This window comes from Palaemon carinicauda, chromosome 1, assembly GCF_036898095.1.
Source record: "Palaemon carinicauda isolate YSFRI2023 chromosome 1, ASM3689809v2, whole genome shotgun sequence".
NCBI classification, from domain to species: Eukaryota; Metazoa; Arthropoda; class Malacostraca; order Decapoda; family Palaemonidae; genus Palaemon; species Palaemon carinicauda.
The window spans coordinates 12,224,548-12,248,960 of record NC_090725.1 but is presented as its reverse complement, the minus strand read 5'-3'; the positions used below and the strand labels follow the sequence as shown (position 1 = coordinate 12,248,960).

The window sequence follows — 24,413 nt, the reverse complement described above, 5'->3', positions numbered from 1 at the left end:
TGTTCTCAGGTAATGATATCTAAAAATAAGATATTCCAAAATCATTTGGATACGAATACAAAATGAGCTCAAATAAAGATATATCTTTAACGAATTGAAAAAAAAAACCTACAAGCCCCTGACTCCCTGTGAGCCGTTGTACGGGTAATCCCCTTACATGATCCTAAACCTTGAAATTATACACTGCCATAAACCTCCATAATTTAAATCATAAGGGTGTTTTTACAATTCCTTATACCATAGTTTGAACCTTAAGAACATTGAACAATTATGGCGGGCAATGATTTTCCCGCGCTAAATGCCTAAATCTTTGAAAGGCAAAAGGCGCTCAGTGCAGAACAACGCACCTTAAGAAACACTTGAGTTGAGGATTCAATTTCAATATATAACCAGTTAACCACTTGAGATTTGAAAGTTGAAACATTTTAAATAGTTGATCGCCCAGTTCTGTTACTAAGAAAAGGAAAATGCCTGCAGAGTCCAAGCTCGTTCTTCGTTTCAAAAAACTTACCGAACATGCATTTGCACCAAGCAAAGGCTCCAAGTTAGCAGCAGGTTACGATTTATGCAGGTAAGCAGTCTTCGACCTATGATAGCTCTTAAAGCTTCGATTATAATAATTGTTGGACTTTCCAGTATGGTACCTCACTTTTGCATTTTTGTAGTAGAAACCCAACGATGGTAGGATTGATTTATAGCCTAGAGTAAGTGGTCTCACTTTTAGTACCCCATGGTAGGCAAATTAGGTCTGACATGTTCGTTATTTAAGTAAACTGTCATTTAAATTTGCCAGAGAACGCATACCGGACCCTAATGGTGTTAAGGTTATCTGCTGACTTAACTGATTTCTTGTATTTATTCTAAATGATTACCAGTTGCTTATGAGTAGACTATTCTGTACCTCTTGGAAACCAGGTATTGTGTATTGATTAGAGTAAATAACTGGTGCATACTAAGACAACCAAACTATGATAACAAACCTATGGTGCTGGTGTGACGGTCTGAACGATCCCCGGTCTCAGAATTTTCCTTGACATTGTATAATGGTTCCTTTCCGCCATTAGCTCGCTTCGCTCGCATTAAAATAAAACATCAAGCTCTTATGTACTGGCAAGCGGTAATGTTGAGCTGCGCACGCTAACATTACAGGAAAATAAAACCAACCTCGTATGCACTGGCAAACGGTAATGCTCGCGCATGCGCAGATTATCAAGGAGAATTCTGAGACCGGGGGATCATTCAGACCTTCACACCGGGTCCTTAACTAACAAAGAACGGTATTATAATAGTTACGGACGAGGCGATATTTTAAGCAGAAAGAATTAGTTTAGTAAGTAATGTTCTTTCACTGAATTTGACCATTTCAACAGCAGTCAAATCGAAAACCCGTTAGACCACACAAGAACGAGGATATTTTTTACTCTGCCGTGTAATCGCTTCGCTTGCGGAAAAGGAATAACATCAAGCTCCTATGTACTGGAAGGTGGTACGTGCTGAGATGCATACACTAACCCCATTGATTATTATTTCTTAGATAATTAAGTTTTTATTTGTAGTGAATTTAAAGTCATTTTTCAAGAAAACAAACACTTCTCCATAGGAAACCTGTTTTTTAGTTGAAAAGCTTTTCCATCCATAACTATAATAAAAACCCAAAGAACATTGGTATTATGTAGTGTATTACAGGGCAATGTAACCTAGGGAAAAAAATACTTTTTTTATAAAATAAATTCCACTCTCTTCGAAAAAGACGCTCGTTCCCGTCACAAATGAATAGTTTTAATATATATATATATATATATATATATATATATATATATATATATATATATATATATATATATATATATATATATTTATATTTATATATATATACAAATTTCTACCTCATACTTGGGATCAAACGCTAGCCCCTTCTAATGAAAGGCCAGGTCGAAACCAACCATGCCACGAGAGGCCATAAAAGATATCGGAACCTGACGCTACCTAGCTGTCCGAGGATTTACCTGGTAAGAGACTGATGTCTCGCCAGGTAAATCCTCGGACAGCTAGGTAGCATCAGGTTCCGATATCTTTTATGGCCTCACCAGGTAAATCCTCGGACAGCCAGGTAGCGTCAGGTTCCGATATCTTTTATGGCCTCTCGTGGCATGGTTGGTTTCGACCTGGCCTTTCATTAGAAGGGGCTAGCGTTCGATCCCAAGTATGAGGTAGAAATTTATTTCTATTTGAACACGATGTTGTGTTGATATTTATCTATATATATATATATATATATATATATATATATATATATATATATATATATATATATATATATATATATATATATATATATATATATATATATATATATATATATATATATATATATATATATATATATATATATATATATATAATATATATATATATATATATATATATATATATATATATATATATATATATATATATATATATATATATATACATGTATACTGGGGTAGTGGTATATAATGGTAAAACAAGCCTTTTCTTCTCTATGCATTACCATGGATGTTTAATGAACCAATGAAAAAATACGGTAATATTGAGCTCCCTTAGCAATTTTAGCGTAACATGCTAACATTAGCAGTGTTTTTCATTTATTTGTTTGGGTGAATGTGGTTTTTCAGGACAGAGCGATATCTTTCTTATTACTACCCCAATCGTTTTTTTTTTATGGGGAAGAAGTTCTTTACTATGATCCGATATACCACATGAAGTTATTTTATCAATTTAAATTATAATATATTTTACCTTCACCACGGCAGTATTTTCTAAGTTCAGCCCGGTCCGAACGATAATTCGCAATGATTAATGTATTTATAATTTTGAGGCAAAAAATATTAACCCTATAAGAGATAGGTCACAGGGATATATGTGAATACACAAAAATATTAAATTGTTGTGAGAGGAATTTTTAAATGACCAAAATGAAGTAGTGGGAATTTTGTTCTCGAGGAAGGTAAGGGCACGGCTTGTAGGTCAGGTTAGGAGGGGAAGTTTGGGTTAGTTGACCATTTTTCTCGCACATTTTCGACATTCATGCGCAGAGTGGTCCTAGTATGTAGATTGTTGGGACAAGCATTTACAAATTTAGTGAATTTAATATTATTTCATTCTGTGATCATTCCCTTGAAAAAGAGCCGAATTTGGACATTTTTTTTACTCGATATTCGGGCGGTCCAAGACTTGTCCCCATAAACTACATCGGCTTCATTTGTTGACATTCTACTGGAATTTGACCTTTCTTTCCTCTGCAAATAAGCCACTCTTCCATTATGGCCCCCTTCCCGACAGACACAGGTGGAAACATGGGACTTTGGGTGGGTTAAAATAGGAAGAATTTGATTATATTAACACTTGAGATTTTTAAAAAGGCCACATAACTACTTCTATTGTATTTATTGAAGTTATAAAGAATATAAATGATGCTATCAGTATGCCCTATAATCATGACTTTTGGTTAGGCACTTGTATTGACTGTCTTATGACCATATATAATAGGTTGAGTAAAGGTGAATATGATACCATGTGTCCACAGATGGAAAAGACTATATTTGTTAAAGATCGATCACCTTGGTTTGATGGGGAGACTTAAGTTAAAAAGAGGGAAAAAAGACAAAGAAAGTGGAATTGAAAACTGGCAGTGATGAAGGTGCAATAATGAGCCCTTTTAGGTAATGGTGATTGAATAAAGACCTGGAAAAGTATTGTTAGAAATACTCTGAATTGTTACCAGGCTCTTCAATCCACTCCTCCACTTCCCTCCAGAGGTGTTCAGTATTCTGAGTATGGGTGCCTGGGTCTGAGGGGTTGACGAAGTGTTCCGAGTGGTTGGTGGTCCTGTGCTTGTATCCCAGCTCTTGTAACGAGTTATGGGCACCCTACTTATCACTCGTAATGATACTTCCTACCCTTATATATTTTTGGATTAAGGGAATCAGGGTAGCACATCCCTTTTTCGAGGTAAAAGTTCAGGTAATGGAATTAACTGAACTTTGCTTACTGAATTTTGAAAATTTTTTTATTCTTATCTACTGTACTTTTTTAAAATGTTATTCATTTTTAATTTTTTTACTGTTCTTCTCCTGTGTTAGCTCTTTTCGCTTCACTTTCACCTGCTGCAGGCCTTTTAAAAAAAGACATATCTTGCTAACTCCAGCACCAGAAGCCATAGCTAGTAAAAAGATCAATTTTTATGTAAGATCTCTCAGAGAAGCCGAATATTATTATTATTACTTGCCAAGCTACAATCCTAGTTAGAAAAGCAGAATGCTATAAGCCCAAGGGATCCAACAGGGAAAATAAAATTGCTAATTTTTTTGTTATGCATACGTAGTGGCATTGTATTTTCGTACCTACCACACAGTACAGTTCTTTGGGTTTTTTAAGTTACGTATGTTCTTGTTGAAAAGAAAAATAATTCTAATGGGGACTGGAGACCCCTGCGATAGGTGGAAAACTGCGAAGTAGAATTTGGCCCCTCCCCCGTATTAATTTTTGTGTGCGTGGTTACAAGAATGTTTAAAATACTGTATGTATATATATGCTTTATATATAGTATATTATGCTTAAATCTATTGTATTTGAAAGTATAAAATCATTACAGTACAGTGCTGTAATGTATAGGCCTACTACATTTACTCACAAATATTTTACGTAAATCTACAAATGATATACTCGCTTGTATATTTTACTTAGATCTACAGTTTTTTAATTACTACACACAAACCCTTCACACACACACACACACACTCTCTCATACGATACGATATTATGGTGTTCTAACATTCGCCAATGACAGTAGTATCTTCAGCTGTAATGATGAAGACGCTGCAAATGATGATAATTACGATGATAAAGGCGATGATGATGATAAGGCTGATGACGATGACAGACCAGGATAGTTCGATGAATGATGATGATGGAGTTACTGCACAGGTAATGAGGCCTTTAAAGCAGTTCTGGAAGCGCCTCATCATCATCAGATATCGGCGCTTGGTCGTCATCTGCTTGTGAGAGAAGCACAGAGGCTCCTACTCCACTCGTAAAGGGTCGAAGTTCATCTGAAGGCTCTTCTATTGGAGGGGCTAACAGTGTAGCTGGCTTTTTTCAATTTTGTCAAGAACACAGTGATGGGGAGTTACTGTAATTTTTTCTTTTGTTGCAAAATACCCTTGTATAATGCCATAATCCCATCAACACGGTTGCAAGACTTGACAGTTCGAACCATGTTCTCATTGACTTCTTGTGCAAAACATTGCAATGACCTTGCCATGTTGCATATTTCTTGCAGGGTCTCCAGAGTAAGGCCAGTCTTATTCATGTCTTTGTCTTGCTCTTCTTCACTCGCTGACTTCGTTATTTCAAGAAGGTCTTCGTCTGTCAGCGCGTCTGAATGGGCCTCGATAAGGCTGTTCATGTCTTCTTCCATCATTTCAGCGAATCCTTCATCATTAATTATACGGGCCAGCGTCACCTTCTCCATTGCCAAGTGATGGATTTCGTCAGGAGTGAACCTGCTTAATCATGAACAGCAGCAGGCCATAATTTCTTCCAACTTGAACTGATGGTTTTTGTTTTCATTTCTTGCAATGCCTGCTGCAAGTTAGTCAAACATGACGCAATAATGTACTTGCACCAGTACTTTTTCAAGGTGAAGCCTTCTTCGTTGTCGTCAACTGACGCGATGAGGCACTCCATTGGGCACAAGTGTAGAGTGCCTTAAATGCACGAATGACTCCTTGATCTATCAGCTGTATAAGCGCTGTGGCGTTAGGGGGCAGAAACCCGACCTGCAGGTCTGTTGCATGGCCTCCTGCACAGTCCATTAAGAGAAGGACCTTGAAAGTGAGGCCCTTCTCAGCCAGATACAGCTTTACCTCGGGAACAAAGCAGTAAATGAACCAGTCAGCTATCAGGGCTTTAGTTATCCAGACCTTTGCATTATTCATTTAAAAGACGGGAAGCATAGCCTTATTTTTATTTTTCAAAACGACGCTTACGAAGTCCAACAGAAGGATGTAGATCAGAGGGCGCTAGCATCGGGCGTCGGTAGAGTGGCGCAGGTAAGGTAACTAGGGCCTCTGTTACGGCCCTTCCCTTTGATGAAGGAATTATCTAAATGGAAGACAGCCTGTGAATAGTGGTTTTCACACGCCCCTGCTTTATACACGACGCCCACTGGGTGTTCGCGCGAGGGTAGTAACCTCTGCATTCCATACTTTAAATTTCTCTGGTATATTTGGAAGTATTTATATCAGAAAAGTGTAAGGAAGGACCCTTTTCACCGGGCGTCACAGGTATCTCCCCAGAAATAGATTTTTCCTTTGTCAAAATCCCTTTTTTATTTTTCAAGGCCCGTGGATTTTTTGCCTTAAAAATAAGGCCTGGCTTCATCATAAAGCCTTCAGCACTACCACACATGATAAGTGTGACTCGGTCCTTGTGTGCCATGTAGCCTGGTCTGCCCTTCATCCTTGAAGAGGAATGTACGTGATGGCATTTTCTTCCAAAAGAGACCTGTCTCATCCATGTTGAAAACTTACTGGCCATCCTTGATCATTTTTGGAAATTCAGTTTCCACGTAATGACGGGCGGCATCAGTGTCAGCAGAGGCAGCCTCGCCATACAAAGGCACGCTTTGGAGGCTGTATCGCTATTGAAACTTGTCGAACCAGCCTTTGCTGGCTGTAATGCCTTGTCCTCGAGGTGGCGAATCACTCGTAGTGCTGGTACGCTGTGGTACGTCAGCGTCATCTTCATCTGCTTCTTCTTTGTCATCGTCATCGGGCAAGGTTTGATCATAGACTTAGCCTTTGTCCTGATCATATTAGTATCCAAACTTATTTTTTTCCCTACAAACTACAATCCACAAGGCTAATGCAGCTTCCATCTTAACAATTCGCTTATTATGCGGCGTTACCACACGTTTCACTTTTTATTAAACGTTATTTCCGTAGCACTGCGGATGTTCACTTCAACCATCTTTATATAGCGCATAGTAGATTCAATCACTGTAAATACAGTTAGAGTAAGAATGTGTATTTTTATTGTTTCTGTGATCTTCAAATGTATCTGTAATGTGTTTGTTCAAGTTTCATAGTCTCAAAATCCCAAAATGGACCGACTTTCCCAATGTCCACGAATGTAACACCCCTATTACCATTATTTTTTATGGAGAAATTATGTTCTGTTAACACGACATCTCCCGGAACATAACCCACGTGTTAACGGGGAGTTAACTGTGTGTATACAGTATATATTATATATATATATATATATATATATATATATATATATATATATATATATATATATTATATATATATATATATATATATATATATATATATATATATATATATATATATATATATATATATATATATATATATATATAATGCCTGATTAAAAATGATCCAATTACAGTACTGTACAAAATTATTAAATTTCAATTTTTGTTGAAGTGTATTCATTGATTTCCTTCTTCCACAGTGCATATGATGAAACAATTCCGGCCCAAGGTAAAGCGCTAATCAAAACTGATCTTCAAATAGAATTGCCTGAAGGATGCTATGGAAGAGTAGCTCCACGGTCAGGTTTATCGTGGAAAAATCACATTGATGTTGGGGGTAAGAAAGTTTTTATTTATTCCATAGATGTATAATATTTTTGCTATGTTGATTTTTTATGTATGGGTTTTATCAAAAACATATTTCAAATGGCTAAGTTGAAAGTTGAGTGAAATGGTATGTATTAAAATAAATACCATGATATTTCTTCACTTGGAACACAGTTATTACTTGTTGTTCAAATATTTTTGTATGAACGTATAGTGTATGCTGTACATTGGAATTATAACTTCATTGTATTCTTGATGATTGGTTAATCAACTCCATTTACAATACGGTATCATGTCTTTAGTTAATAATGATAGCTATGCTCCCTTCCATCACAAGGTTTATTCCAGAATTTATGTAAATGACAATGTATTTCTATTGTCTTTACACCAATGCCCCACTATACAAAGGAGTTCTGTTCCATAAGAAGCATTCATTAAACGTTTCCCATAGACTTCCATTATAAACATTTAGATACATTTCTACGAGTTCCCCCATTTCCTAATCTGACAATATACATGGGCTGTGTGCAACTGTCCAAGTCATGCTGTTCCATGAAGAATAAAAACTTCATTCATTCTTATGAAAAATCACCAGAGTATCAAAGTTGTCAGTTAATCTGACATCATTAAAGTTTTTTGAGGACCAAGAGGTAGGGATTGGTTTATGGGAGTTCCCTTCATGGGCTACTCTCTTCAGTTGGAACTCATACACTGGCAATCCCTAGAGAGGAGAGTGAATAAACAGTTGTCTTTTGTTTACATTGGAAGCTCATGCTTCGTTGATATACTGTATCTTGATCACGAGTGAATTATTGTTTATTTTATGGTAGAATCCTTATACAGTTTTCATTTCCCCATACAATTTCAAGTTCTGAATTGGTAAGTAAACTAACAATCATCCAGATGCTAGGAAAGCATTTAGTGTTCAAGCACTTACCTACGTCAGTCCAAATTAGATTCCAACACAAAAAGGCTTAACTTGAGATTACTTTATTATTGTAAGGTTACAGCACTTACAAATACACTTACTGATTAGAGCAATCGATGACTGTAGATAAGAGTAATCAGTTTACAACTATGACACACTTGTAGTTGCTCCCTTGTGCTCCTGGCTCCATCCAACTTGCTAATGTGCCATTTGAAATTTTAACGTATTTTTCTGTTTAAATTTTGCAGTTGTTCCATGTTTAAAAAATTGTGTTCATAATCAGTATAATGATATTAAATCATCAAAAGTAAACTATTACAAATGAAATAAAAAAAAATAATTTTCTCCTTTTAACATTATAATTTTATTTGTATTTATAACTAAAACTATCAATTCTCTACTAGCACTGTGACCTTTAGGCAAAGGTCATAAAGATACCACATTTGTAGACATGTGAACTGTTTAGGTATAATATTTATCTGCTGAAAAATAGCAAAACATTATCTTTTCATGAAAATGAAAATACAGTGAGCCCTACATCATAGTGGATTTTGACAATTCCACCATACCTGCCCAAAAGTAGGTTTTTCTTGTGAAAACATCTTTTTTTGGGGGCAATGTGCTGTGTATTCTCCAAGAACTTACCAAGCATTGATTTAGTAAACATATAATGTGCTGTGTAGTCTCCAAGGACTTACCAAAGCATTGATTTAGTAAACATATAATGTGCTGTGTAGTCTCCAAGGACTTACCAAGCATTGATTTAGTAAACATATAATGTGCTGTGTCGTCTCCAAGGACTTACCAAAGCATTGATTTAGTAAACATATAATGTGCTGTGTAGTCTCCAAGGACTTACCAAAGCATTGATTTAGTAGACATGTATACTATCAAGGACAACTGTCGGCTATCAAACAATAACATATAACTACACACATTTGCATAGGTGAGGAAGACTGACAAGTCTGACTCACATTTTATTAGGGATGATTCTAGGGAATATAGGAGGCCTGTCATCAGGCTTCCACTGAATGACCTGATTGAAAAGGTCCTTTTCTCCAGGTACCCTCCTGTAGAGGTCTCAAACAAGCTATTTACTCACAAGGGAATTTTTAACCAGCAATTATAAAAAAAAAATTTAAACACGGGAAAATTACACAGTGCTTAACCCTTTTACCCCCAGGCTATTTGGAAATTTCCAACCCTTAACCTCCAGGGGGTTATTTTTTTCCCAGCACATTTTGCAGTATATTTTTTTTAAATTGGTTTAACGGCCTTAATTTTTGTCATAGAGAGGTCAGGTTGGTCTCATTCTCTTGGAAAATGTCTGAATTTTCTCAAAAAAATTATCAAAAATATGAAAAAAAAAAAATTTATAGAATATTTTTGCAAGGACGTACCGGTACGTCCATGGGGGTAAAGGGATGGCTTTTGTGAAACGTATTAGTACGTCCTTTGTGGTAAAAGGGTTAATTGCTATGAATATCATCAAAAATTTGGTGATATATTTCCATTTCAGAATTTCTTCCTAAAATAGAAAAATAATTTGCATGTTTATTTTGGGCTTCGGAATCACTGTATCAATATATAGAGATGCTGCAGAGGCATTAAACATTTAAGAACATTAATTTTGTTTTATGAAAGATAATAATTGTTGTACTCTACTGAAAGTTTTTCTGTAATGTTTGAATTGTCTTGCAAATTAGCTCAAACAGTTTATGGTAACTTCCAGACGAAGTCCAATGGCACATTCCCGTATTTCATGTCATCTATAAAATTACATATCGCTGTTTTATTTGTTTTATTGTGAATTATTTTCCATTTTGTAATACGGAAATATTTTTATTTATTTATACATTACTCCAAAATTTTTTGCTAAAATTAAGTGCTGAATAACAAAATTTCTGCTAAAAATTTAAGCATTTCTATACTTTAATGATTCATAATTGTGCTAGATTATCTAAATATATCTGCTATAAAGACTATATTAGTGAGAGTTTAGTATACTAATGTATTTTAATACACAATGTATTAATTTTTCAGCTGGAGTTATTGATAGAGACTATAGAGGAAATGTTGGTGTCGTGTTATTCAATCACGCCAAGGTAGATTATGATGTTAAGAAAGGTGATCGTGTGGCACAGCTGATCTGTGAGAAGATCTTCTATCCTGAAGTGGAGGAAGTGCAGGTAGTGTACATTAGCATTTTGTTGTCATAGCCTCTGCTAACAAAGATATGCTAATTCAATAATTGATAGTAGCAAAACCTATAAAATATTAGACAGGAAGTTTATACATAATATTATTTGATGTGCAATTTGTTTTTGTTCAGTACAAATTTTTTGTCCTTTATTAATGGATATTTTTATCTCATGCATAGTTGTAAATGGCTTCATTCATTCTTTAGCTCTTCCGATGTGAATATGTCATTATACTCTTCCTTCCCACATAGACTATACACCTTGGGCATGTTAGTATATAGTGTCATAATTGCATTTCCCTTGAAATATGAAGGAGAATCATAAGTATATTATGCTTAAGTGTTTGTAAAAGGGCAGCCTTTATAGAAAGCTCAGTTTTCAATCTTAGGTGCACCCTCTTGAACTCTGAGTTTTGTAGGTGCCTTGCTTTTTCACAAGCACCTTCTTGTTTGGTGTGTTGTACAGTAGAAGTCCCTTTAACTGGCACAGTCGGGACTAAGCTTTTAAAGGTTTTAAGGTCGCTCATGAATGGCAGAGGCAAGCGACAGTGATCTTGCCCTAGCAAGCAGGACAATGCCCTAGAGATTGACCATATATATAGATGTTCAGTGCCCAAGTCCCCTCTCCATCCAAGGTGGGACCAGGTAGGGCCAGGCAATGGCTGCTGATGACTCGGCAGGTAGACTTTAGGCTCCCCCAAACCCCCCAATCCTTAGCTCACAAGGATGGTGAGGTTGCAGCTACTAAAGGAACTAATGATCATAAGAAATACCATTTTATAAGATGACCCCTTAAAAATCCTAAGGTTAAACCTTATCTAAGGGGATCGTCCGCCATTAAAGCCAAAATCGTTAAATATTGGATTTTTGTAATTCCAACATGTTATTTGTATTATTTACTCTGGTGATTCTGTATAAATTTTATTGGAATCTGACAAAAATTATTTCTTTTATGAATAAAAATGAAAATTTTTCTTTATTTTTTTCTTTAAAAAAATTCTATTGAATTAAATATCAATTGCTATGAATATTGTAATGCTAATGAGTGTCTAATATTTCCATTGTCAATGATAATTAGAAACTATTCACAATTACTTTAAAAATAACTAGACTTTCTATATAGCTTTCTCTGGTAATTAGTGCAAACATGGCCCAAGTCACCCCTCCCCCCACATCCCATGGGAGTACTTCTCACTCAAGGTGAGGGTATAAGGAGGTGCCACCTTCCGCTTTGTTGCTTAGTACAGTCTTACAAGGGCTATCTTTTCCCCATACTTCGATAGGATTCTTCTTTTGGTTTTAGGCATGATAAGGATACCACTACAATTCACTAGCAGTATAAATAGCGAGAAAATAGTGACCACGCCAAAATCAAAAGGCTCGACAATTCTTTCCACTAGTGCTTTCTGGTATTCACTGAGACATAGAAAGTGTTGAGCTGTCAAACATACTATTTGTGTAATATTTTTCCCTATTCTATAAGAATAGTGTACTTATCATAGGTTACCGTGAGTTCGAGAACTTGGTGTCGCGTTACTATGATGACCCGTGTAGTGCCATATACCTTTAGCACAAAAAAAAAAACGTAATGACTCGGTTAATTATGGCAGAATTAGTACAATACTTTCTCACGAGACTGCCCTAAGATTCACGATTTTTGATATCCCCAAAGTATACACATGAAATTTAATGCAGGACTATCCCCTTAAACTTATTTTATCACCCAAATGACCAAAAACAATTCACAGACATGCTAGAGACTAGACAATAGGAATCAATATAATTTGCTTAAAACAATGAAAGGTAAAAAATAGAATTAACATATATATATAGGTAGTTGTCGACTTAGACCGAGATAGGGACCGAGAAACGGGGCTTAACTCGATCTGGACGTATGTCGAACTGAAACTGTGAAGTTTTCGTAGATTTGTTATGCTGTCATGATACTGTAATCATCTTGATCATATTTTATCAATATTTTCTTACTGCATATAATTTTCTTGGTTCATAGAACATCATATGCTTTATTAAAGCATTTTTGTATTCTATTTTTCAATTTAAGAGTAGAGGTCCCCTTTTTTGTTTTGTTTCATTTGTTGATGTTGGCTACCCCCCAAAATTGGGGGAAGTGCCTTGGTATATGTATGTATTTTTCAATTTAGGAAGTTTTAGCAATCAACTATTATTGACTTTTGTTCACCTTTGGTTGTGATCGGCTTATTTCAAAGGCCCACTACTCTATCGACAAATGGACACTTACAGATAACAAGGAGTATTGTTTATATAATTTGTTAACTTGTTCAAAATATCTCCAGAATGAATATTTATTGCATCAGCACCAATATGTTATAGGATATCATAGGTTCCATTGAGCGACCCCCCTATTTTTTGCCCATAAAATGTTATTTTGATTATAAAATAAATTTTTGAATATACTTACCCGGTGATTATATAGCTGCAACTCTGTTGCTCGACAGAAAACTCTAAGGTAAAACTCGCCAGCGATCGCTACACAGGTTGCGGGTGTGCCCAACAGCGCGATCTGTCGACCAGATACCCAGTTCTCAGTGTAAACAAAGACTCAATTTTCTCCTCGTCCCACTGCGTCTCTATTGGGGAGGAAGGGAGGGTCATTTAATTATAATCACCGGGTAAGTATATTCAAAAATTTATTTTATAATCAAAATAACATTTTTCAATATTTAACTTAGCCGGTGATTATATAGCTGATTCACACCCAGGGGGGTGGGTAGAGACCAGCAATATAAGTTTACACTTTTTTGAGCTAAGAGTTTTATTTCATTTTAGAAGTTATCAAAATAACAAAAACAAAATAAATAGGTACCTGGTAAGGAAGTCGACTTGAACAATTACTCTGCCTTTTTAAGTACGTCTTCCTTACGGAGCCTCGCGATCCTCTTAGGATGCTGATCGACCCCTAGGATCTGAAGTATCAAGGGTTGCAACCCATACAACAGGACCTCATCAAAACCCCTAATCTAGGCGCTCTCAAGAAATGACTTTGACCACCCGCCAAATCAACCAGGATGCGAAAGGCTTCTTAGCTTTCCGGACAACCCAAAAAACAACAATAAAAACATTTCAAGAGAAAGATTAAAAGGTTATGGAATTAGGGAATTGTAGTGGTTGAGCCCTCACCCACTACTGCACTCGCTGCTACGAATGGTCCCAGTGTGTAGCAGTCCTCGTAAAGAGACTGGACATCCTTAAGATAAAAAGACGCGAACACTGACTTGCTTCTCCAATAGGTTGCGTCCATTATACTTCGCAGAGATCTATTTTGTTTAAAGGCCACGGAAGTTGCGACAGCTCTAACTTCGTGTGTCCTTACCTTCAGCAATGCTTGGTCTTCCTCACTCAGATGGGAATGAGCTTCTCGTATTAACAGTCTGATAAAATAGGATAAAGCATTCTTTGACATAGGCAAAGATGGTTTCTTAACTGAACACCATAAAGCTTCAGAAAGGCCTCGTAAAGGTTTAGTTCGTTTTAAATAGAACTTAAGAGCTCTCACAGGGCATAAGACTCTTTCTAGTTCATTGCCTACCATATTCGATAAGCTGGGAATATCGAACGATTTCGGCCAAGGTCGAGAAGGCAGCTCGTTTTTGGCTAGAAAACCAAGTTGTAGTGAACATGTAGCCTTTTCTGACGAAAATCCGATGTTCTTGCTGAAGGCATGAATCTCACTGACTCTTTTAGCTGTGGCTAAGCATACCAGGAAAAGAGTCTTTAAGGTGAGATCTTTCAGGGAGGCTGATTGTAGCGGCTCGAACCTGTCTGACATGAGGAATCTTAGTACCACGTCTAAATTCCAACCAGGCGTAACCAAACGACGCTCCTTCGTGGTCTCAAAAGACTTAAGGAGGTCCTGTAGATCTTTATTGTTGGAAAGATCTAAGCCTCTGTGACGGAAGACTGATGCCAACATGCTTCTGTAACCCTTGATAGTGGGAGCTGAAAGTGATCGTTCTTTCCTCAGGTATAAGAGGAAGTCAGCTATTTGAGTTACAGAGGTACTGGTCGAGGATACAGATACTGACTTGCACCAGTTTCGGAAGACTTCCCACTTCGATTGGTAGACTCTAAGGGTGGATGTTCTCCTTGCTCTAGCAATCGCCCTGGCTGCCTCCTTCGAAAAGCCTCTAGCTCTCGAGAGTCTTTCGATAGTCTGAAGGCAGTCAGACGAAGAGCGTGGAGGCTTTGGTGTACCTTCTTTACGTGTGGCTGACGTAGAAGGTCCACCCTTAGAGGAAGAGTTCTGGGAACGTCTACTAGCCATCGAAGTACCTCGGTGAACCATTCTCTCGCGGGCCAGAGGGGAGCAACTAGCGTCAACCTTGTCCCTTCGTGAGAGGCGAACTTCTGCAGTACCTTGTTGACAATCTTGAACGGTGGGAATGCGTATAGATCTAGATGTGACCAATCTAGGAGAAAGGCATCTATATGAATTGCTGCTGGGTCCGGGATTGGTGAGCAATATATTGGGAGCCTCTTGGTCATCGAGGTTGCAAAGAGATCTATGGTTGGTTGGCCCCAAGTGGCCCAAAGTCTCTTGAATACATCCTTTTGAAAGGTCCATTCTGTTGGAATTACTTGCCCCTTCCGACTGAGACAATCTGCCATGACATTCAAGTTGCCTTGGATGAACCTCGTTACTAGCGATATGTTTTGACCTTTTGACCAGATGAGCAGGTCCCTTGCGATCTCGTACAACGTCAGTGAGTGGGTCCCTCCTTGCTTGGAGATGTACGCCAAAGCAGTGGTGTTGTCCGAGTTCACCTCCACCACTTTGCCTTGAAGGAGAGACCTGAAGCTTTTCAAGGCCAGATGTGCTGCCAGTAGCTCCTTGCAGTTGATATGCATTGTCCTTTGACTCGAGTTCCATATTCCCGAACATTCCCGACCGTCTAATGTCGCGCCCCAGCCTACATCCGATGCGTCCGAGAAGAGAACGTGGTTGGGAGTCTGAACAGCCAGGGGAAGACCCTCTCTTAGGCTGATACTGTCCTTCCACCAAGTCAGGCAAGACTTCACCTTCTCGGAAATGGGGATCGAGACCGCTTCTAGCGTCTTGTCCTTTTTCCAATGAAATGCTAGGTGGTATTGAAGAGGACGGAGGTGAAGTCTTCCTAATGACACGAACTGTTCCAGGGATGATAGCGTCCCTATCAGACTCATCCACTTCCTGACTGAACATTGTTCCTTCTTCAGCATGTTCTGGATGCATAACTGGGCTTGGCTTGTTCTGGGGGCTGACGGAAAAGCCCGAAAAGCTAGACTGTGAATCTCCATCCCTAAATACACGATAGTTTGGGATGGGACCAGTTGTGACTTTTCCATATTGACAAGGAGACCCAATTCCTTGGTCAGATCTAGAGTCCACTTTAGATCCTTCAGACAGCGACGACTGGAAGAAGCTCTGAGAAGCCAGTCGTCCAAATAGAGGGAGGCTCGGATGTCCGCTAAATGAAGGAATTTGGCTACATTCCTCATCAGCCTCGTAAACACAAGAGGAGCTGTGCTTAGGCCAAAGCACAGGGCTTGAAACTGGAAGACAACCTTTTCGAAAACGAATCTCAGAAAAGGTTGGGAGTCCGGGTGGATGGGGACGTGGAAGTAGGCGTCCCTTAGGTCTAAAGAGACCATCCAGTCTTCCCTTCTGACTGCTGCTAAGACTGACTTCGTGGTCTCCATGGAGAACGTCTGCTTTGTGACAAAGACATTCAGAGCACTGACGTCTAGCACCGGCCTCCACCCTCCTGTCTTCTTTGACACCAAGAAGAGTCGGTTGTAGAATCCCGGAGATTGAAGGTCCGAGACTCTGACCACTGCTCCCTTCTCTAGCAAAAGAGACACTTCCCGTTTCAAGGCTCGTCTCTTGTCTTCCTCTCTGTACCTGGGAGAGAGATCGATGGGGGACGTTGCTAGAGGGGGTTTTCGTACAAAAGGGATCTTGTACCCCTCTCTGAGCAACTTCACAGATTGCGCATCTGCGCCTCTCTTTTCCCAGGTCTGCCAGAAGTTCTTGAGTCTGGCTCCCACTGCTGTCTGAAGAAGCTGGCAGTCAGACTCTGCCCATAAAGGACTTGGTTCCTTTCTTCTTTCCTCATTTCCCTTCGGCACGAGCACCTCCTCTGCTGGAGGCTCTGCCACGAAAGGGCGGAATAAAACGGGACGCTGGAGTGTCCATCCTTGGTCTAGCTGACAAGGTAGGCAAAGGGGTGGCTTTGCGAGCGGAGGACGCAACAAGATCGTGAGTGTTCTTCTGTATCAAAGAAGCGGCAATTTCCTTAATCAGGTCTTCTGGAAAAAGGCACTTGGAAAGAGGAGCAAACAGAAGTTCGGATCTCTGGCATGGTGTAACTCCAGCTGAAAGGAATGAGCATAGGTTTTCACGCTTCTTAAGGACTCCGGACACAAATGATGCAGCAAGCTCATTAGACCCATCACGTACGGCCTTGTCCATGCAGGAGATAATGAGCAAGGAAGTCTCCTTCTCTGTCGGAGAGATCTTTCTGCTTAGAGCTCCTAGACACCAGTCTAAGAAGTTAAAAACTTCGAAGGCTCTAAAGATACCTTTCAAAAGGTGGTCCAGGTCCGAAGATGACCAACATATCTTTGAGCGTCTCATGGCAAGGCGGCGGGGAGAGTCTACAAGACTTGAGAAGTCGCCCTGGGCAGAGGCAGGAACTCCCAAGCCGAGAACTTCTCCCGTGGCATACCAGACGCTCGATCTAGAAGAGAGTCTAGCAGGGGGAAACGTAAAAGCTGTCTTCCCTAAACTCTTCTTGGACTGCAGCCATTCTCCTATCACCCGCAAAGCTCTCTTGGACGAGCGTGCGAGGACGAGTCTAGTAAAGGCAGGAGTGGTTGACGGCATGCCTAACACAAACTCTGACGGAGGAGAACGCGGAGCCACAGAAACAAACTGGTCCGGAAACATCTCTTTAAAAAGGGCCAAAACTTTCCTAAAGTCCAAAGAGAGTTGCGTAGACTTAGGCTCGTCCAGTTCTGAATGCGGTTCATCTACGTGTGCAGCCACATCATCATCAGAAAGTCCCTCATCCGATAACTGATGAGGGAACGGCAACGGAGTGGGTAACGGCTGGTTAGCTGAGTCCGGTCGCACGGGTGCATGCGTGATTGAGCCGGACGCAACGTCATGGAACTGCTGCCCAGTCTGTGAGCTGGCAACAACCATAGCAGCGCGGGGACGCACAGCGTCTACTCCAGACTGTCTGGACTGATGTGGGTGAGCAGTGGCAACCACACTGGGTTGCGGAGGATGACGCACCGCGTCAAAACAAAACAACTGACGGTTGTTGAACCTCACGAACGTCAACTGAGACCTCCGTGCGTCGCTGAACGTCAACATGCGGCTGGCAGATCACACTGGAACGCATGGGTGGCGGAACTCTCAACTGGTGTGCGTGAGAAGGTTACCTCAGCGTCCACAGGACGCACAACCGATCGTGTGGGCGGTTGTAGGCAAGGAGCTGCACTAGCTGGTGCGGCAGCAACCTTCTCCGCACGAAAGTCCTGCATAAGAGACGTTAGTTTAGACTGCATGTCTTGCAGTAGAGACCACTTAGGGTCTACAGGAGCAGGTGCGGCGACAGACGGTGTAACTGTCTGAAGCGGTACCGCTTTGCCTCTCTTAGGCGGTGAGCAGTCATCGGATGACGGCAGCGAGTCCGAACTGACCCAGTGGCTACAACTGGGCCGTTGGACTTGTGCGGAAGGGACCGACTTGCGCTTTAACGGTCGTGAGACCTTGGTCCAGGGTTTCTTGCGAGAAACACCTTCCGAAGACGAGGTATAAATGGGCTCTCTCGTCTTAGTTAGGCAGGGGCGATCTTGGGTAGATACGCCCGATACCACGGAGGGAACGTCTGTTCGCTGATTAAAGCCTCTCGAACCCATTTGTCGTACGACATTGCTTCTCCCCTGGACTTGGGAGCTTGCAAGAGGTCCCGGACTAGGAGGACGACAGGCACGAACAGACGAACCCTCAAGCGCAACACTATCCACAACACTATCACTCGGCACTTTAACACTTCCCACTGCACTTTTGCACTTCAGCTCCTTCACATCCGCCATGAGCTGATTACGGTCACTAGCAAGGGACTCAACTCTCTCACCCAGAGGCTGGATGGCACGCATCATATCAGCCATCGAAGGTTCCTGAGTGCCAGGAGGGGGGTTAGGAGCAACCACTACAGGGGAAGGAATAGGTTGTGGGGCATGAGGAGAGGATATATCAACAGAACGAGAAGAACTTCTCCTAACTCTATCTCTCTCTAGCCTACGTGTATACTTTTGGAATTCGATAAAATCAAATTCCGAAAGCCCAACGCACTCCTCACACCGATCTTCCAATTGACAGGTTTTATCCCGACAATTTGAACAAACAGTGTGAGGGTCGATAGAAGCCTTCGGAAGAAGCCTTGAACAGTCCCTAGCATTGCACTTCCTAAATTTTGGGACTTGTGAAGGGTCAGCCATTTTGAATTGGTCAAAGGGGAATTCAAAAAACTATCAAAAAGTCATCAACAAAGAATCCGTTATCAAAAAGAGTTCAAGGATTTGTGTGAAGAGAAACCCTGCACAGCGAAAGCTCAAAACTAGAATAATGTACTTCACCAATTAGTTGTGAAAAAAACTCCAGTTTAGCAACAGCGAGCAAGTACGTCTTGTCGGTAGCACGACAGAGAGAAAATTGAGTCTTTGTTTACACTGAGAACTGGGTATCTGGTCGACAGATGGCGCTGTGGGGCACACCCGCAACCTGTGTAGCGATCGCTGGCGAGTTTTACCTTAGAGTTTTCTGTCGAGCAACAGAGTTGCAGCTATATAATCACCGGCTAAGTTAAATATTGAAAAATATGATTATATATCTGGTATCATGCAAGTTCCTTTTTTGAGAAACCAAATAACGATAGACTAACCTTCCTGCATATGCAGGTGATGCTATTCTCTGGGATTGCTGAATCCCTAAATAGAGATCTAGCTAAAATCAGTGGATGGTGGAAACTGGGAGTAAAAAATCTTTAAATGAGGTCTCCAAAATCGTTCCCGGGGGTAACGTGTCCAACTAGTTGGAATTTGACGTCCACCCACCTAGAGGCTAGTCTATAGTAAAGAATGAAGGTTTGTATTTATGCTGAAATTAATGACTAATTTGGAAATAATTTGTATATTTCCTAATTATACAAACCAGAGTTCTTTACACATACTTGTCCTTCCATCACCTTCCCCTTAGAAGCCCTGCCTGCAATCAAAACTGGAGGAGCTCGCTGGGCGAGTGTGTGAGCAGGGAGGGTGGTTTAGCCACACTAACTACCAGAGGGTTGTTGACACCTCACTGGAAGGTATTATGGCAAAATCTGCCTCGTGCTGAAACATATATCCTTGGTAAAGAACTCAGGTTTGTATAGTTAGGAAAAAATAAAAATTACTTCCAAATTTGCCCTTAGTAAGGCTTACGACGAACTAAAAACCTCCTTCTGATGACATAAGAAACTTATTTCCACCCTTGAGAGAGATGGAGCACGCTTTGATATTAATTTTTAAAAGGTGTAAGAACTTGTTTTATAATTCTATATAGGCCTAATCTGTAAACATTAGAGAAAGAGAGAGAAGTAACATTTAAATTTAGTTTACAAGAGAGAGAGAGAGAGAGAGAGAGACTTATATAAATTTAGTTTATTAGACTAATATGTTCGTTTGTTCTTTTACGTGACACTATGTACTGGATAATTCCAGGTTTTAGTATTTCAGGGGGCTTGGAAATAGGGAATTCACTTTTACGTGACAAATTCTGCATAGAATGTCAATAAATGGAAATAATTACCATAGGCTAACTTTTACTCTTGAAAACGATGGATAATAAAAATATGAAATATATATCTAAGACATGAAAATTATATTTATTAGAAATAATAGTTGAGCAAATAAGGAATGAAATAAGAAAAAAGTTTTGTCATATTTACAGCTACAGAGTTACGAATGCACTGTCAAATACTGTGTTGAATACTAATAACTGGAAATAGTTACAGTAAGCTAACTAACTACTCATGAAAACAATGGACAAAATTAGTATGAATTATATTATATTTTGTAGAAATGATAGTTGAGGAAATAAGGAAAAAATAAATCTTGCCTATCATCGTCTTTACAGCTATCAGGGTTACAAATGTGATAAGTGGTATGATAATGAAGAAATTTCCCAAGACAGTAAATATGTAGTAATTCCGAAATTTATAAAAATATATGGGAAAGATTTATTTATAAGGACTGAGACATTTTCATGTAATTATAGTATGGAGATAATTTGAGTATAGATATGTTTGTGATGGAATTTGACGAAACTTATACAACTTATTACTAGTATCACAAGTATTTCAGTTGGTGGTTGGGCAAGATGTGAAGATAGCTACTCTTAGAGTAATTAATCACGTAGGGAATGTAGCCATTGGCTACAGAGAGTGGCATGATTATGCATGGTAATATAAAAATTCCACTAGAATGGCCCGTACACAATAAGAAATAAAGGGTAGGATCCCAAAGTCCTTGTTGGTTGGCTAAAGAAAGAATATGGAGGGGCCAAAATCAAGGAGGGAAGTAGTTTTTTTAGTAGAATATCCTAGGTGTGATGTACGACCTTGTGTTGTATTCTTGTAAAATACATAAATTATTTTAACTTCCATATAGTTTGTATTTGTAATGATGTATCAGATGTGTTTTAACGTTCATTGAACATTATCATGGCAAAGATGTCACGTTATGCGTCAGTTTTATCAAAATCCTGTGTCGGAGCCAGAGTATGGCGAGTAATTTATTTTGTTTTCATTCTTTAACCTCTTTAAGCACTTGTTTCCCTTCGGGATCCATCTAGTGGAGCTACTGCAGTAACACTGGTCGCAGGTAAGTGGTCCCACTTTCATCAATCGCCTGCACTGTTGACCATATAAGGCTAGGGTATACATTGCCCTTAAAACCACCCTCCTCTTCTGGGAGGGAATGACTGAGATCACCCAGTGACCATTTCCGCAAGACTATGCTAGCCAGTTTGAGAACCTGGTATGGCAGATACTTTTTACATACTGGCAGCAGAGATGGAGTACCCACACTATCTAGGTAGAGTGAAGCATGTTCATCCACCTCTCTGGTCTCCCGTTGGAGACTTGGGTGGTCACAAGTTGAGTAGTGGTCCGTTTTGCCAGCTCTTTTATAGGTTCCAAGAGAGGCTTAGCTGGGGACCAAAGCGATCAAATCTATCCATCCAGAGCACTTTTTAGCAGATCACAAAGTTTCTCCCCTACCTCTGTCAAAAATGTTTCTCGGTAGGTTTTGTATCACTCCTCCTCGTGCTCTAAATACCGTAAGCTTCTAGCAGTTTTCCCTCAACATAGTCTTCTATCTTTTCTGCATCAGCAAGTGTTTCAGACTCTTCATGTCAAATAAGTCAACACAACAAGTTGCCTGGTGTCACATTCCTTCTGTGATGCTGGTTTGCAGATGTGACTGGTCATTGTATAACTCTTAAGCCTATTATGTCAGTAACCTTGTGGTTTACATGTTGGCATATTTGGAGCTTAATGTGGAGTTTAAAGGTGTCTGATCACCTTTGGCTCTGTACCTTAAGAATGTGGCTCACAGGCCCTTGGGTCTTGAGGTTGTTACTCAGTAGCTGTTTAACACTCCAAGCTCCCTCACAGGACTTGGTATGGATTGGGCATAAGTTTAGAGGGGAGGTGGAATCAATATTTTACCGCCTTCTTGTTCTCAAGAGAATGCTGCAACTGTTACAAACTGGTTGTACTTCTAATGCTGGTGAGTTACACGACAGATCACCTTTCAAACTACGTCTGCCAAGAAGGAACTCCATCCTCCTGGCAATGTGTAGGATGGGTTGGTTACTTGCCAAACATTTCTCTTGATGTGCCTCGTTTGGCATTGCTGATGCTATTTTCTTGTTAGATATGTAAAAGGAAGCTAATTTTAGGACAGAAAACCTGAGGCCCTAATAGCTTTTACTTTCCTATGATTAGCTGTTAGGTGTCATTGGAGTCATCTTCCGTGCTTTTGTACAAAACCAGGAAGGATGATATGTCCAAAGAAGAAAGTTACCATCCAGTTTGATTCTAGGAGACTTCCTCCCATCAATGAGTGACTAACAGTTTTAAAGGACAAGAGATTTGTGTAGATGTAAGAATAAAAAATATTTAAAATAGTTTGTAATTTTCCTAGCTATACAAAACCATGTACTGTACTTTTAATTAATCCGATCAGCTCCCCTCTCAGTCCTTGGCTCAAGGACAAAAGTGGTTATTCTGGACTAGTGGTACAAGTTTAGATATCTTAACCTGCTTAATATGCAACCAGGTAGCTAGCAATTTAGATCAGTATAATTAGAAGAGATTTTATAAGACATTTTGTATTTTCCTAGGCAGAGATATAGTTTTTCAAGATAAGAGCATATTTTCTAGAAAAAATTAATGTAACAAAGTGGATTTCAAGGTTCTGTTGTTGTTAGCTTAGGGATATATTTACCTGTTTGCTTTACTGAACAAATTTTAAAAAGGAGTACTTTTCGTAAGCCTGTAGAAAAAAATATTTTCAAGGTTGTGTTGCTAAACAAATTTTTTTTTCTTTTCCAGGAACTAAATGATACTGATCGGGGGGAAGGTGGTTTTGGTTCAACAGGTAATCAGTAGAATAGAATTTATATTAAAAAAGGCTGTGAAAAAGTGTTTATTCTTAACCTGTACTACTCTATGCTTATGATAAACTGCCGAGACATTTATAGATGTCGAGTATATTGAATGTAATGATTTCTTAAAAGTTGAAAGTGCTTGCAAAAATTATTTTTCAAAATTAAGTAGCTGCTCTAGGCACAAAACTCCAGTAATTTGAAGTTTCTGTAACAAAAACATCTTTGTTCTTACGCAGATACAACCATTGTCTTGTAATAGGATCGTCATTCTATAGTCCATTTCTTTTAGCGAAGCATATTTGCACCGACTCGCAGCGGTGCCCTTTTAGCTCAGAAAAGTTTCCTGATCGCTGATTGGTAGGACAAGATAATTCTAACCAATCAGCGAGCAGGAAACTCTTTCCGAGCTAAAAAGGGCACCTTTGCGAGTTGGTGCAAATCTGCCTCGCTAAAAGAAATGGACTATAGTGAAGCTGGAACTCTGCTGGGTGGTAGGGAAGGTCCCCCCTCTCAGCCCACTGAACCCCACTTAGACTTGCATCACTAAGCAATACAGACTCGTTATCCATAATTTTCTTTTTCTAAGTACAGTGTGTTTGGTTGTGATTTAAAGTGAAATGGATAAACATTGTGTATAAATGGTGTCTGGCACTAAGTGCAGCACCTTTACAAGCACGATCAATGTAGATCCTCATTCTTTGTGTCCTTGCAAGGGTCATGACTGCTTGCACAAAACTACTCTTTATTACACTCAATAATGAAACCAAGTAGGTAATAATGACAAACCTGTACTTGAGTATTTCAATAAAAAGAATCATCATCATCATTTCAGCCTTCAAAAGTCCTTTGTTGGATGTAGGCCTTCCCCAGGTTTCTCCACAGACTTTTATCG

The 24,413-nt window shown here is 39.4% G+C and overlaps 1 protein-coding gene across 1 annotated transcript; it reads left to right on the top strand.

Moving 5' to 3' along the window:
* The first annotated feature begins 338 nt into the window (after positions 1–338).
* Positions 339–23,555, top strand: LOC137647030 (deoxyuridine 5'-triphosphate nucleotidohydrolase, mitochondrial-like). Its single transcript, XM_068380158.1, has 4 exons — positions 339–571; positions 7,525–7,661; positions 10,623–10,768; positions 23,466–23,555. Exons 1-4 carry the CDS (start codon positions 468–470, stop codon positions 23,520–23,522), a joined length of 444 nt encoding a protein of 147 aa, XP_068236259.1. The 5' UTR covers positions 339–467; the 3' UTR covers positions 23,523–23,555.
* The last annotated feature ends 858 nt before the right edge of the window (positions 23,556–24,413 follow it).